Raw genomic sequence first — 15,841 nt, 5'->3', positions numbered from 1 at the left:
GCTGGCTCCAGTAACAAATGAATCTCAAAAATTATATTTGACGCCATGTCGTCGGCTCGAAGAGTTTGCAGAGTCCAGTCGACAATCAATTTTCCAGACTCCCGATTTTTCTGACATGCCCTATAATTCGCACGGCTTCACAGCGCCACCACGTACCCCATAGAGTCAATGTATAAGAATGTCTGAAATTTCACATGCAAGAACACTTTGCCAACCAATATTTCAAACTTCTTGCTGGGTCTGCAGGTCTGGAACGGCATTAATCAAAGCCACCACTGCCGCCATTTTGATTATCTCACCACCTTGAACCAGCGCTCCAGCAGGCAGATCCGCTGGCAGCCGTAGCCACCATTGTGGCAACGCCAGGCCTAGCGGCTTCAACGTCGGCTATAAAGCTTCTTGCCATGCGGTGCCATGTTTTTCATTGAAAGAACTCACTACTGTCGGCAATGGCATTGGCTCCGCCTCTGTAATCCTCGCGATTGGCTTCTAAGCTCGGAAAACAATGCATTGCATAATGCCAGTGCTCGAAAGTCAGCTTCGCCCCAGTACAGCAGTGTTAGGCGGCAAAGAATATGACCAATATTTTGGTGAAGCTTAACAAGTGTGGGAAGGAGTAATTGTAACGGGACACAGTATGTATATCTTAATTATACATGCGTGCATCCCCATCTCCTGTCGCACCATGAGCACCGATATGCCTAATAAGTCATCTGGAAGGCCTCCAGAGCTTTTTCGGACATCCATGTAGCGATTTGAGCCCTTAAGAGCAGTTTGACAGGCATTCCTCTTTCTTTCTTTTTCTTTTTTCCTTCCTGTCTTTTTTTTTTTTTTTTTTTGACGTTTTCACGGTCCTTTGGGAGTCTGAAAAATGGACATTGACTGTACAATTGACCAAGAAGATGCTTCAAATAGTCCCTCGGGGAAAGGCGTGGTGGAAGGACGAGAACGGGAAAGGAAGCGTGCCACCACCTCTTTGAAGAAGCTTGAACTCAAAAAACAAAGTGTTGGCTGACGCCAAAATGCAGGTGTCCCTCATCCTAACAAAAATAAGCTTTAAAGCAGTGCAACTCAGCACTGAGTGTTGTGTACGGGCTGAGAGTATGTCGGGGCAGTTGAGGTTGACTTTTCAGCTGCTGAGAGAGAATCTTAGTTCCGACAAAGTTCAGGCGTCATACCAAGGAGCTTGCTTTCAGTTGATAGAAATAGCTCATATTCGTAAATATCTGCTTCTGTACGCATCTACTTTTCATTGGTATTTGAAAATGTTTACCTCGATTTGGAATGCGTGGTGCCTTTTTTTTTTTCAGATATATTCAATAAATTTTCAAATATACTAGCAAAAAACTTCGAATGAACAGCAGTGTCTTTTGGCATTATTTCTGCCTCTTGTTTAATTCGACCAATTTGGTTTGACCCATCAAGATAGAATTAACGGAAGTCAGCTATTTTCATTTTTAACCTTAAGGAATTTGCAGTGTAGGTTTGTTCTATTTCATCCGTGTACTTAGATTGATACCAGGCCACTGGTGTAGAGTGATTTAGCTTTGCAAAATAAGACATCTAAAGAAAAAGAAACGCAATCTCGGTAGCTGCTTACTGGGTGCAGTGCCGCATAGTCATAAAATAATCAATCTCGATCAACTGTACAGCAAGATACAAAATTTTGCAAAAGCCCATAACATAATAGCCGTGTTAATTCGAACACTTGTGCAGAAAAACATAGCTTCTAAGTTTCCGCCCTTAGAAATAATAGAACTTACACGGGTATGGCATTGTTACAACTTGGTTGCAGGCTGTACAGAACAGAACATCTTTTGTAAAGGCCTGTGACGCAGGCATGAATCATTGTGAAGTTTAGTGTATCGGTCTCTCATTTGTCCCTTAACCTCAACAGGCCAGTTTCGCACAGGTGCAAGCCATCTTATTACATGCACAACTTAATAGAATGAAGTGTGTTTTCGAAGCATTGGGCACTGTGGGCGTTCAAAAACAAATCTCAGTGCACCTGCACGTGTCAGGTCACAGTGCATTCAATATGTTGTGTAATTTGAGTGACACAGGATATGCATCTGTTTGCATCATGTCTAGAATATCTAGAAGTCTGTATCCGAACCCAACCCATAAGCTTTTTGGTTTGACTCCCTGCTGATAACCATTTTCTTGTTTAGGCTTGGTCCCTTTAGACACTCTAGCTTTAACTGTTCATCATTCAAGCTAATTGATTCATGCTGCAGAAGCTGGTGACGAGGCAGGTGTCGTGCGGCTCGTGGGTCAGCTGCCTGCTGTGCACTGCCGGGCCCTGCGGGCGCTGATGGCCCACCTCTGCCGTATCTGCCGGCTGGCCCACAGCCGGGGCCGGTGTGAGCGTCCCCTGCGGCTGGCACATAGCTTGGCTTTTGTGGTTCTGCGCCCACCCTGGGAGCAAGTGGTAGCCATGGCACGCAATGCCCGGTGGCATGGACGTGTACTTGAGATACTACTGCTGCGTGGGGACTGGGGAGAGCCTTTGCCTGTCTTCCAGAATGGTCGCACGCCTGGTGGGTTTTCACTCTTCTTAGGCCAGGACTATTTCCCTGGTACTAATGGTTTTGCCATGCAGTAGTAGAAGAACTTCTGTAGCATAGTGCGACTTGTGTGCAGCGCTGCCACCTCGGCGGCCATCAAGGTCCAGCCAGCAGCCACCAGTGGACCGGAGCCTCCTGGAAGCCGAGTGGTATTGGGGTGATATATCCAGGTTAGTGCTTTAAAATTGTACACATTCATTGCATTCATTCAGTGCATGTCCAGTGTATTTCTTCTTTGTACCCATCTTTGTGAGCGCTGCTCATACCGAAAGATGGACAGTTGGTGCCCATTCGCTGTTGCTCACTACCTGTGTCTTGCAGGGAGGAGTGCTCCGAAAAGCTCAAGGATGCCGCTGACGGCACATTTCTGGTTCGGGATGCACTGGATCGGGGTTCGGGTGACTACACACTAACTCTGCGTGTGGGTGGCAGCAACAAGCTCATCAAGATTTATCAGCGGGCGGGCAAGTATGGCTTCTCCGAGCCTCTCACCTTCAATTCAGTGCCAGAGCTGATAAGCCACTACCGGCGCGAGTCCCTAGAACACTACAACAACTTCCTGAATGTGCGGCTGCTCTACCCGGTTTCAAAGTACCACCAGCCTGATGATGAGGACCAGCGTGAGTGGAATGTTGAACGTGTGGGCCAGCGTCTCATGGAGACCAACCGTGAGTTCCTGTCACGCAGTCGTCAGTTTGACCAGTTCCACGACCAGTTCAACAGGCTGAGTCAAGAGCTGCAGCTCAAGGGCCAGGCACTGCAATCATTTGATGAGGCGGCTGCCATGTTTGAGGAGCAGGCAGACTTATTACAACACTTTGGGCGGGACTGCTGCAGTGGCGAGCAGGAGCGCCGGGCTGTCGAGGAGAATGGAGCATTGCTACAGCGGCGACTGGCACTGTTGCGCGAGGCCCAGGGCCGGCTCGCTGATGAGGTGCGTGCTTCCCAGGCCTACTACAAGCAGCTCGAGCGCGAGATCAACGGCCTCAAGCTAGAGGTAGCTCAAGCAGCCAAGCAGCGCGAGAAGTGCCAGGCCTGGCTGCAGGCTCGTGGCGTGCCCAAGGACCGCATCAACAAGCTTCTGCAGGACTCTTCAGGGCAGCAGGAGACCTCAAGGTGAGAGTTCATGTTGGCTTCTTCATAGAAAGGCAGTACACAGAAAACCCAATGGGCAGTTCAAGAAAAATTAGCCCTCTACAAACTGGGTTGAGCATTTAGAGGGTGTGAGGACATACCATGGCACTGTCAGGCCGGCTGTAGTGATTATGTAAGAGGGTACAGTAAATTCTAATTACTGTATTTACTCGATTGTATTAAGAGTTCTTTTCTTTTTTCATCATTTTCGTTGCTTGAACTCTACCCTCACGTTACATTCGAATAATGGTAAAATTTACAATTTTAAAACATACGTTAGAACCTTGTTCATGCATTTTTGAAAAGACTGGAGAAAAAAATGTATGAACCCAGCAAACATAAGATATGAAATTTTTGATCTGAAATTCGATACTCACCTATTGTTGACATTTACGTAATGCGAACCGTCGTGCCGATCGTTCTGGCAGGAAACTGAAACATGGACACCCTTCGAGCTGGTGCTGCTCCGGGAGCCCCAGCCACAATTTGTTGACTTCCTATTGCATAGTGTTTTAAGAGAATGACCAACTGAAGCGGCCGGACGCTGCCCAAGCCAAACGCGATGCCCACATCACACCGCCTGCAGCAGAAAATGGCGGCATGTTTGAATTATCGCCTACTAATGGCATACAGTGGCATTATGTATTGAATTGAATTGAATTTTTATTCACCTTGAACAAATACACACTGCACGCTGTGAAACAGATAGGTGAAGATGCTTTAGATTGCCAATTTCTACTTATTGAAGCTGTTTCTTATCCTTATGAAGCCATCCAGTAGTTACCGTAAAAACCGGAATATAGGTCGAACTTTTTTTCAAAATACCATCGCGAAAAGTCGACCCTCGACTTATATACCGGACATTGGCGGAAAAACTACGGAAGTCTTCCAACAATGGGCGGATGAAGTAAACAGCCGCCATCGCCATCATCAGCAGCGCGCCGCGTTGGTTCTTTATTCTATGGCGTGGCGACATCGTGGCACCGGCATTTTGCATTTCCACTGTCGCAAAGTTATATTAATTAAAGGCTGCATTTTCATTTTGTTTCAAAATGAGCGGAAGCCGACGTCAATTCACCGTCACCTTCAAGAAAAAGGCGATTGACTAAACGGAAGCCCACGGAAACCTGGCGGCACAGCGCGAACTTGGAGTATCCGAAAATAGCATTCGGTAGTGGCGGAGGCAAAAGCAACGTATTACAACTTGCAGCTACCAAAAGAAAACGACATTTCGTGGCCGGATCACAGCGGACTGCAGAACTGGAAGGCAAGGTTGCGGAGTCCGTCCAAGAGCTGCATGTAAGATCGCTGCCTGTTGTCGAATGCATTCGTTTGAAAGCGGTAGAGATCGCACGTGCCTATGGACTGGACAGCGAGAAGCAATCGTCATCCGACTCTGTTCAAATGTGTTGCTCTGATTCGGAGTAGCGCTTGCGGACTTCGTGCCCTTCTGTGTACTGTACACCCGACGAATTTTTAACAGTATCGCGCGACCGTCGACCCGCGTGTTTGTCTGCACCTTTTATCATCACGGCACAGAGCGGCGAAATAGTGTAAGGGCATGTGTACACGTGCGTGTATCTCGTTTGCCGTTAATACGGTGTTGACAAGCACGTGGGTCGATGGTCGCGCGATACCGCTAAAAACTTGGCCAGGTGCACATGCGAGCAGCATTTAAATAAATACTGTCACCATTGTGTAACCCGCTGAGTCGCATTTGTTTATAGGTAAGGGTGTCATGTCTTTCGGTACTTTTGCCACTGAAAAAGATTTTTTTCATTTTTAGAATTCGTTAGTTGGGGGATCGACCTATATTCTGGTCCGACCTATAGTTCGGTTTTTACGGTAGTACAGACACTGCACTTTCAGAATTGGTTTTAAATTTTTGCACTCCGGCGATGTCGTGATTTCTTACGGACCTTTTTGTGAACTAATGTGTGTATGTTGTAGCGAAAAGAGGCATGGCTGTCGCCTTCTGCCGCGCTCGAGAAAAATGCACGCCGCTTACGATTACGCCGCACTAGCATCAAAATTTTGTAATCAAATGACTTCCAGTCCGTGACAAATTACATTGCCGGCTTTGCCATCCAACAGTACTGAGCGGTAATAATTAATCGAAAATGATGCCGCCTGTTCACTAGTGTGCTTTGGCTTGGAGACCGAGTTGTTTTATTCCACTAAAGTGTATTTCTAATGGTCCGCCGCATGTCCAACATGTGGACCTGGCTTTTGCAACCAGTTTTTCAAGAGTTTCGGTGGCGCTTCTCTAGTAAAATCTTGGCAAGGGCCGCTGCTGGTGTGACTGTGCAGTTATCGAAAGTCGCCCGCTTGCCGTCGTCCTGCACTGCTGTGTCACGAGGAAAGTGTTTTGCTCGAAACTATGCTGCACCCGCACCTGAATTTACTGGTGAGAACTCAAGTTATGATTCCAAAGATGACAGTAAAGCAGATTCAAGCTCTGACGGCGACAATGTTTTGAGTCGGCATGGGACATCCGCAGCTGTTCACCAGCGAATTTCCTTAACAGCCTTGAATGGTCTCCTTCCTCGTGCGCACTTATCTGCCGATCTTTTTTTCATCACCTGAGAGCTCTACCGATTATCTTCAAGGTGTATATTTTGCTTAGTTATGATGTGCTGCTATCGGCAGCAAAGAAACTTCCGTTCATGCCAAAAAGGCCGTCCATAGCACATCTCGGCCCAGCACTACGGATCATCGCAAGACAGTTTCCAATGGTGTGGGATATCTTTGTACTGTTTTTTTTTTTTTTTTTTGCAGAGTTGATAGAGACAATGTGCAAAAATGCAAACAGATATGCTTGAATGCATAATCTTGTAGTTGCCCAGCTGTGCTGAAAACGAACAGTCCTGGAAAAGGTACACGACAATAGACAAACTAGTGAAGTACATTCTTTGGACTTCTCATCGGACCATCCTCAGAATATGCCGAAAAGGCGGAATTGCAAAATGTGTTACGTGGACTACAAAGTTGAACAAAAACCATTCATTTTGCGGCAAAATTGTGGAGTGCACCTATGCTTCACAAAATCCAGGAACTGCTTCACTGCATGGCATGAGCAATGAACTGGCCTTAGTTTCTTTTTTGTATTTGAAGAACGGCGGTGTACTGAGCACGTATTTTTTCAGGCACTATTTCTGGGTTAATTATCTTTGAAATATATATTCTGAATTTTCTTTGATATTAATATTTTTGTAGATATCATTTTCTTATGGTTGTTTTTATCAACTGGCAGCAAAAATGGCGCTTTCTAGAATTTCTGTTTTTCCTAAAAATTTTTTTTGTTTCGCAACATGTTTTTTAGAATGAGCATTTCATTATGCACAATATGCTATGCTGCAATGAGTGCTGGAATATTATTGTGTAGTGCTAAGTAATTTTTTCCCGAGACCTATAAAAAACTACCAATTTCTCATGGTAACGAAAGAGTTAAGAGCGCGTAAATCCTGCTGGCGAAAATAAGCGGCCTATATCAAGCTGCTGCCAGGTCGCAAGCACCGTCGGCCGTGAATGCGATGGTCAGCGAGCTAGGCCTACTGCCTTGATCTCCTGAGCCGTCGGAAAATGGCGCTTCTTTATGTAGACATGCTTTTATTGACCGTGTTCACGTAAAACGGAGGAGCACCATGCAAAAATGTATTGTGTTGTACTTGACTAGGATACAAAGTCTTCTGAGCGTAAATGCTGGGTTTCCAAATCTGAGTAGAACGCACCTGCCGCTCGCTCACATGCCCATTTTTATATTTGTATTGGCGATCATCATATGCATAGTACAGAGGCTCGCGTGCGAAATCATACCGTGTGTTTCCAGTGCTGATTTCCCTCCTAATTATGTAATACACATATCTTCACTGTGTCACCATGACCAGGTCTAGTGCATCGCCACACTGCCCGTGCCGGCACCTACCAAACACTGCAGCGTCTGGAGCACCATCTCATTCGTTTGTAAAACTGTAGGATGTCTATGTTTGCTTTAAAGGTCCGCTCACCAAGCCACATAGAAAATTTCGGTTATACGCTGGAAGTTACATGCCCTCGAGAGAGTGTTCTACTGCGAGAATTTTTCAACCCATGATTGCGAAACCACGATTTTAGGAGGCAAGCGTCACCGCCAGCATAACTCTCTCCACTTGCCCCATCTTGCCTCTGCAGGCAAAATTCCTTCCTTCCCTACATTCCACCCGTGCCGATGGTCAAGGATCGTGTGATGCATAAATCACAGGCCCTGCCTTCCCTTTTTTCCCCCTCCCTTTATTTATTGCGCTGCGCACTTCCGCTGACGGTGTCGCACACAAGCTATTGTGTTTGTCTCTTTTCTCGCAGCGCACAATTTTGCGTGCTGTGCACGAAAACACCTGACTGGCGGTATAAGTCAGTGCTGCACAAACACCGAAGCAAACACAATTGGGTCACAGAGTATGATCACATGCTGGAACACGGTAGAAAATGACATAGTTTTGTTGTTGACACGCACAACTAAACAACGTGGAAACAAGCAGACGAAATGGAAGTACGATCGTGAGCAATATGAGCAGGAACACAACACGAACATGTGGCAAACAGCTGCAAAACCGAGTTAGCGCAATATGTGGATGGCTCTGTTGAAAACAGAGGGAAAGGGAGGCGCTCTTTCACTAACTGTTTGCACTCCCATCTTGCTAGCATTGCTACGAAACAGCAGCTGATTTCGTTTCGCCGGGCGCTAACCATGATAAGCCTGCCGTGGTTGCTTAGTGCTATGGCTATGGTGTTGGCCTGCTAAGCACGAGATCACAGGATTGAATCCTGGCCACTGCGGCCACGTTTCGATGGCGGCGAAATGTGAAAACACCCGTGTACATAGATTTAGATGAACGTTAAAGAACCCCAGGTGGTCCAAATTTCCAGACTCCCTCACCAGGTTTTCACCAGGTTTCGCTCTTTCTGTACACCATTTTTTCATGGGTGCCACCATATTGCTACTCAGTGGCGCTATCTATGGGCAGTCGGCATGCTGGCTTGGGCGAGCGCTCTGTCTTGCATGGCAGTTATACGCCCTGCGGTAGTTTCTGGCGTTTGTTTTCATGCTCATGCGGTCTATTTAGTATGACATGCATCTTCTACGTGCTAAACGGTTCCGTGAGACGTACTGAAGCGGTTTAAGTCGTTATGGCTGGACTTTCTGCTGGCGTTGAGGTAGACTGAACATGCAGCACAATGTGTGCATGCATACTTGAGCCTACAATTAGCCTCGGAGATCAATTGTGTATTTCTGAATGTTCCATTCACTAATGTGACCTTATTGCATCATCTAGTTCTAAGCTGTGGTTTAGGAGAAATGAAACATACGAGACGAGAGGAGCTGTGCTGTTATACTTTGACAATCGTTCTAACTGTTAGCTGCAGATTACATTGCGTGACTACTTGGTTCGGTGGATGAGGTTTCCAGCCATGAATAAAATAGTTTTGGTTGGAATAACAGCATACCTTACGGTGTGAATTAAGCTTGTCCAGCAAAGTGACTGCTTACTAAGTGCGTGAGCGTCCTAAGCAGTGATAGCTGCAGGATTACAGATATCTTTGTTCTATATAACACATGGTTCAAGCATATGGCATCAACGTTTATAGATCTATAAACGTTGTGCGGCGTAACTGTGCGAGGTCGTATTGCGGCATTAGCCAGTTTTCTCTTTTTTGAAAAAGAGGATAACAACTGAATTTTTTTTTTTTTTTCGGTTGTGTTCGTTCCATTTTCTATGACGCACTCGCACGTATTATGGAAATTTCGTCCTCAAAAATAGCTATTGCATTCTTTTTATGCGATCCCTTTTGGATATCATGGTGTTACAGGGCAAAAAGGCAATGCTGAAGCACATAGCTTATATATGTATCATGCTGGTTCACCAACCACAGTGATCAATGTGTTGAGCAGTGCCATTGGCCTCATGTGTAGTGATTTCAAGCCTACTAGACTTGAAATGCGTGAGAACGATGCCAGTGTGTCACAAACATTTGATAGCACCGGCTGATTAGATGTTTCGTGATCGCCTTAGGTTGGCCATACACAAGCGTGCGCTTCTATGTTTTATGTTTTAGTCCCTATGCCAAGCGATCGGATAGTGAGCAGATTTACCATTTCATGCTGGTAGTAGAGAGACACCGGTTCTCTTCGGTGATTTAAAACCGATATATGTGAAATAGTTCACAACACATACACACTCCAGGGCTGATAATGCTCGTCACATCTTTGTGCCCCCAGGAGATATTTCTGCACACTGTAGTTACCGATGCCTATATGAAGCGGTAGTTACGACCTTATATGAACAAACATTGTGTAAATTTCACAAAGTACAATCTAAAACATCTCGAAATTGTTTCGCAGCACGCGATAGCAATACCTTCAAGCAGCGCTGCACTGGATCGCGCAAGCCAGAGAGGAGGAAATGCTCGCTGCGTGCCCTTTCCTCCTCGCCTGGTGAAAAGGTCTTATAGCCACGTTTGTAAATTGTCTCCTTCACCCCCACTTCTATGGTTGTTCTCGGTAACACACATTTTGAGCCTTTTTGCTTTCATGAAGCCATTGCCTTATTTGTTGATTGGTGTGATATCCCCATTTGTTATGGTGTTTTTATTCTTTGCCTTTTTTTCTTCACACAATTTTATGCCTTCCTCCTTTGCCTTTATACTGGTTTTCTGTTATGTGCCATATCCGTTTCCATCACATGCTCGTGGTCTCTTCCTGTTCTTTCTTCCTGTATTCTCTTCTTATGTTAGCTCTCTCTTTTGATGATACTGTAAGAATGTCTCACGGTTACTTTGGTGATCGCTTGTCCCAATCTTGGTCTACACTGTTACCCAGCAGGTAACTTTTATGGTTTTATGTTTATCGGCACATGTGAGAGTGACAATGTGGACACATGTACAGGTTCCTGAGTGAAATGTATGTATATTGCTTGCTTATCAAAAAATAAACAGTTGGCAGTTAGCACTCGTGGTGTGGTGTGTGTTTCTTTCTTGTGTCCTCGTTTTTTTGTGCTCTTAAAAAGAAATGTATAAAGGGCATTTCAAAATGACCGATCCAATCTTTTGTGGCAACGTACATGCTGCATGGTGATTTTTCGGGCGTATAAAGAAAGCCCGTGAAATATAAAATAAAACCACATGACTGTGCTCTTGCGCTATTGTCTTGCACTCAACTGTGCGTCAAGCCTATCGCCTATCAGGAACGATGGTGCTACCTTTCCGTGTGCCACCGTGAAAGATGCTGACTCACTGTTAAGCCAATGCCTCGGCCGCGCTCACTTCACCATGGTCCGCATGCACGGTTCTTTCGCACGAAGCGCGGTTGATAGCGCTGCAGTACGGTAGCGCATGAGCGCAGTTGCATGGTTTTTATTTCATATTTCGCTGAGTTTCATTAAACACCGGAAAAAATCACCACGCAGCATGTATGTTGCCACAAAAAATTGGATCGGTCGTTTTCGGGTGCCCTCTACAACGTAACAAAGTGCACTTGGCTATGAAGTGCAAATATAAAAAAATTAAAAAATACCCGAAGGAGTGCTACATGACGGCAAACCATATGTCGTTGCTTTCATTCAGTTGTGGTCAACCACTTTCTTTTAATCCTTGGTTCAAGTTACGTGAAACACTTTGTATATTCAGGACATGGGGAAGGGATAAGACATTAGTACTGTATGCCATAGAAATGTCCTAATACATTCTCTACATTAATGCAGGAGAGGTGCAAGTGGCAGCTTGGAAGAGGCGTCTTCTGACAGTAGCTGGTTTGTAGCTGACTGTGACCGAAGCCAAGCCATGCGCCTGCTTGAAGGTCGCTGCGATGGTACTTTCCTGGTGAGACCCAGCAAGAATCCGGGACAGTTTGCACTGTCCATTGTGGCTGAAGGCAAAGTCAACCACTGCCTCATTCTACGCACTGAGCGTGGGTATGGCTTTGCAGAGCCACTCACCACACATCCCACACTGCGTAGCCTGGTGCAGCACTATGCGCACAACTCACTCGAGGAGCACAACCCGCTGCTCAAGACTACCATGGCCTACCCGGTGTTTGGCTCCAGCTGAGGCTGGCTCCCCTCTTGTACAGTACAGGACACCTGCTGCATAATGTGTACATAGCCTGCTTTTTTTATCACCAATGTTCTCTAGTCAAATAAAGACCGCTGTTTTCCTTACCTGCTTATTCATTCGCTCCAGTGTGGAAGACCTCAACGAGGTACACGTAGCTGCACAGGGCCCAAAGGCATTATACAGCTGTTACAAAAACTGCTGTACAATGTACAGGGAGTGTGGATCAGTGGCACAGATCCACATACTCTCTTACCTGTAAACTGTTTAACTGATTAAAGGATCAGCTGAAACATCTGTAGGCTATATGTCTACGGCTTGTCAAATATGACTGGCTGTATCTGCATGATGTAACTGTTCCATACCAATTTCTGGCATTTTGGGGCTCCATCACTTTTTACAGTCCGGTGGAGCATTTGATGCAGCTCTTGGCATGTTTTTTTCTGATCTCAGCAACCTATGTCCAGTCCCTGCCTGCATACACAAAACTGCTGAATGGAAATCCTGTGCCGAAAATAAGACTTCGCACTAAAGCAGAGAACAGCTTGTCATGGAAGTTGTGAGCAGCAGTTACGGATACGGTGGCATCAAGCGGCACAAAAAGGATGGTGCATCAAAGGCCATGTTGTGGCCTTGGCACAGCATTGAATGTGGCTCTGACTGGTTTTTCTTGATCTTGGGTAAGAGGCCTTTTCCATTTCGCCATTCTGTGCTCCACTGGACTTCATTCCGTCTTACTTGGTGAATTATGGCTGTGCATAACTGTTTTTCTGTCGAACGAATTTTGGCAAGAACCGACAGTTTTACATGTAGGCTGTAGCGAGTCTTGTAGCCTTTACCATATTGGGAACTGCTCGAGGTATTGAAAGTCACTTTGAAAAGTATAGTGTCAAGCATTTTATCGACGTAGAAATGTGTTGAATGCAAGCAAAAAGAATTCCAAGAGTCTGATACCAGTGAGCATGAAATGGCTAGGCTAACTGCAAGTGAGCGAGATGATTTAAGCACACAGATCGACGATTTACCCAAGTGAAAAGCTTTTGCAGCATGAGTTAAGGCTGGAGAAAAAATAGATGAGCAGTGCAGTTTGACTGAACCAATGGAAAGGGGAGTTGAAAATGTTTTCTGCCAAGTACAACGAGCTTTTGGCAAAGTTGCTTATCATTATGGAAATTAATGAACTGCCAAAAACAACGAGTTGCCAGAACTTCCCGGAACAAAAAACAATATAGCTCAATTTAAAGATACACTGTTGCATCTGGGTCGCAAGCCCCAAGGGTAGCGTTGGCCTGGCGGCCTGGGGCACAGCTGGAAGCATCCGAAGGTCCTGGCAAAGGATGAGTCGACATCTAACAGAACAACTTGTTTATTTTAGCATCGCAAAAGAGCGGCCGGTCAGATCGACCGAAGTGGAGAGACGGAAGAGCACTTACTCGACAGAAAAAATCGAAGCCTCTCTCTTGGCGTCAGTGTTGCCAGGTCGGACAACGTGGAGTAGCCCAAAGCTAGAGAAACTGTAGCCCAAATGTAGCCAAACAAAAAAAGAGCAAAACAGATTTGTAGCCAAATATAGCCATTGTTATTTTCAGTTTTATCTGTATATACATTTTCGCATTCGACTACGGTGATCGCTTTTTGTACAACCCATCGTAAAAAAATGGCCGTGACGGTCGACCCTTGACCTCTACAACAGCTAAACATCTTGAAGGGGCAGCGCAATATGACGAAGACAAGGCAGGAACACAGGACAGCGCTGATCTGACAACTAACTTCATTCGAAGCTTACACAAACTTACGTACACAACCCATAGTCACGTGCTCTCCCATCAATGGCGTCATTAAAGGGACACTAAAGGTTACCAGAAAGTCAAGTTAAAGTGGTAGAGCAATGTTCTAGAACGTCTAAGGCGTCAATATAATCGCGAACAGAGCTTTTGTAACCGAGAAATCGAGGTAAATGCATGACACGATTTGAGACCCCCCAGCGTCATTCCGGTACTAGCCCGATGACGAAAGCACTCCTCATAATTTGTGTTACTAATACTCAACTACTCGTATTAAAAAATATCATTTCATTCGATTATAAGGCGGAAGAAAATGCAACTTGTCTACGTCTATTCGGTTCTAAGAAAAAAACATTTTGACATTACCCTTCAGTAGTATAGGTGGTCGAAAGGTTTCGTTTTCGCTCGACTCTGCGCCGCGCACGCTTCGGAGTTTCAGTAGTTTCGTTATCGCGTCGTGCTGTGCGGGTTCTGCTGGCTCGCGGAACTCATTTCGAACTAGCAGTGTGAATGCCACGTCCTTGTGATGTCGTGGGAAGCCCTCGTTGCTTTCCCGCTCCGGAGAGCCGGTGTCGAGGCCGCCGTCGTAGTACGCAACGACCCCGGCAGCGCGAGCCCTCAGCAGCAGGTCGCGCTCGTCAGTGCTCAAATCGCTGAAGTTGAGCCCAGCATCGCGAGCCAATCTGTCGTTGTGAGGGTCCATTGCGACGAGCGTCGAAGTTTGCGTCATAGAATAAAGTACCAGGTCGCGCGTTTCTCCCGCTAGCCACCATACTCCCGCTTTCGATCTGCTGTCGGCTCTGTCTTGGCTGTGTTTCTGGCCGCGCGTTTGTGTTTTGCGCAGAAAAGCCGTAGCGCTGTCTGCGGACGCCGTTCTACTCACCGATGGCGCAACGTCACTATGAGACCATGATGTCAGTACTCCTCGATCTGAGGGCGGGCGTTTTGAACTGCGTTAGAGGTACGCGGACGCTTCAGAACGCTTTTTCTCTTAAAGTAGGTCTGTCCTTGGCACGAAACAAGCGTTTCGAGGTTTCTGGGATGGTACTTCAACAGTACACGTTCACTTTATAGTAACCTTTAGTGTCCCTTTAACAGTGCACAGGCAAAAACGCACAACCCTGTAATCTAATGTTACACTATGAGGTGGCTAAAAATTCAAATTCACTGTCATGCAAATTTATGCCATATAGTAGACCTCCATAATCTCCCTCGTGGTCTCCCTAGATGTCGAATGGAAGCACGAAGAAAAAACTTGGAGGACGCTTGGAGGACAACTGGTCAGAAAGTGTTGTGGGACGTTGATGGAAATGAACTGATCATGATTTATGGCGATAGAAACAGACACGCTGTTCGGGATTGAACTAGTGATTATAATTTAAAATTGGCAAAGAATGTCTCAAAGGCTAGCAAGTGGCGAGGCCTGGCAATGAAATCTTGGTACTTCGAATGTAGTCTACGCGATTACTGTAAGTCGGCTGTTATTTAATACAACATAATTATTGCTTAAAATTGCAGTTGCTATAGTATTAGACACTTGCGCTTTATTCTATGCTTCGGAAATCAAAAGCGCTCGCATGGCTACGGCAACACGCTGAACTGCGTATCACGCGTAAAATCGTCGTTTCGTTTTCAATCCGATTGGTTTCGCTTTGACTGTTTAAATACCAAAGCAGTTGGGCAGGAAACAATGGAAACACGTAGCTATTACCGCAAAAGTACTTGACTTCGGAAAACATGAATCGCAGGAACGTCAAATTATTAGACAAACTACTTTGTCACACTTACGGCCGCACGTGTCGTCTGCCTCCATCTAATGCCGGCGTATAATCACTATCGCGCTCACCTACCACCGCTGCCAACAAGCTGCCAGTGAAAGACTTCATCCTCACTGCAGATGAAAAAATTCTGACAAAAAAATGTTCCACTGCGTTTCCCGCGTTACCACACTCTGACTAGCAAACTTTCCATTGCATTAAAAAACAGGTACCATGAAAATTGCCTCTCAGCTCATTAATATTCACATTTAAGAGTGGAATGTGATAGCATTCAAAGTTCCCTGACTGCTTCTCACGCTTCGCGGCAACTGCAGCGTATGCAACCATAATGTTTACCTGCAAACGCTGGAGGCAAACAATATGCATGAAGGCGAGCTTTCTGGTTCTTTTTTTTTCATTCCACTCGCATGGCAGGCGCCGCCGCTGCTGCGGAGGCGACTGCCATCTGAATGGTGTTGCGTGGAACCGAGCGGGGCGCATCGCTCCTACTTGA

At 45.9% G+C, this 15,841-nt stretch overlaps 1 protein-coding gene across 3 annotated transcripts in view; it reads left to right on the top strand.

Moving 5' to 3' along the window:
• Positions 1-11,893, top strand: part of Pi3K21B (phosphatidylinositol 3-kinase regulatory subunit alpha) — a 144,554-nt gene extending 132,661 nt beyond the window's left edge. For all 3 annotated transcript variants that reach the window (XM_065441076.1, XM_065441075.2, XM_065441074.2), the window contains 4 exons: positions 2,238-2,540; positions 2,644-2,737; positions 2,889-3,683; positions 11,438-11,893. In XM_065441076.1, coding sequence (XP_065297148.1) covers positions 2,238-2,540; positions 2,644-2,737; positions 2,889-3,683; positions 11,438-11,783 — 1,538 coding nt within the window. In that variant the 3' untranslated portion in view covers positions 11,784-11,893. The remainder of the gene's footprint in view (positions 1-2,237; positions 2,541-2,643; positions 2,738-2,888; positions 3,684-11,437) is intronic.
• Positions 11,894-15,841: the final 3,948 nt, after the last annotated feature.

This window comes from Dermacentor albipictus, chromosome 9, assembly GCF_038994185.2.
Source record: "Dermacentor albipictus isolate Rhodes 1998 colony chromosome 9, USDA_Dalb.pri_finalv2, whole genome shotgun sequence".
Classification (NCBI taxonomy): Eukaryota; Metazoa; Arthropoda; class Arachnida; order Ixodida; family Ixodidae; genus Dermacentor; species Dermacentor albipictus.
Note: the sequence above shows the minus strand (reverse complement) of the source record. Positions and strands in the feature narration are given on the sequence as shown.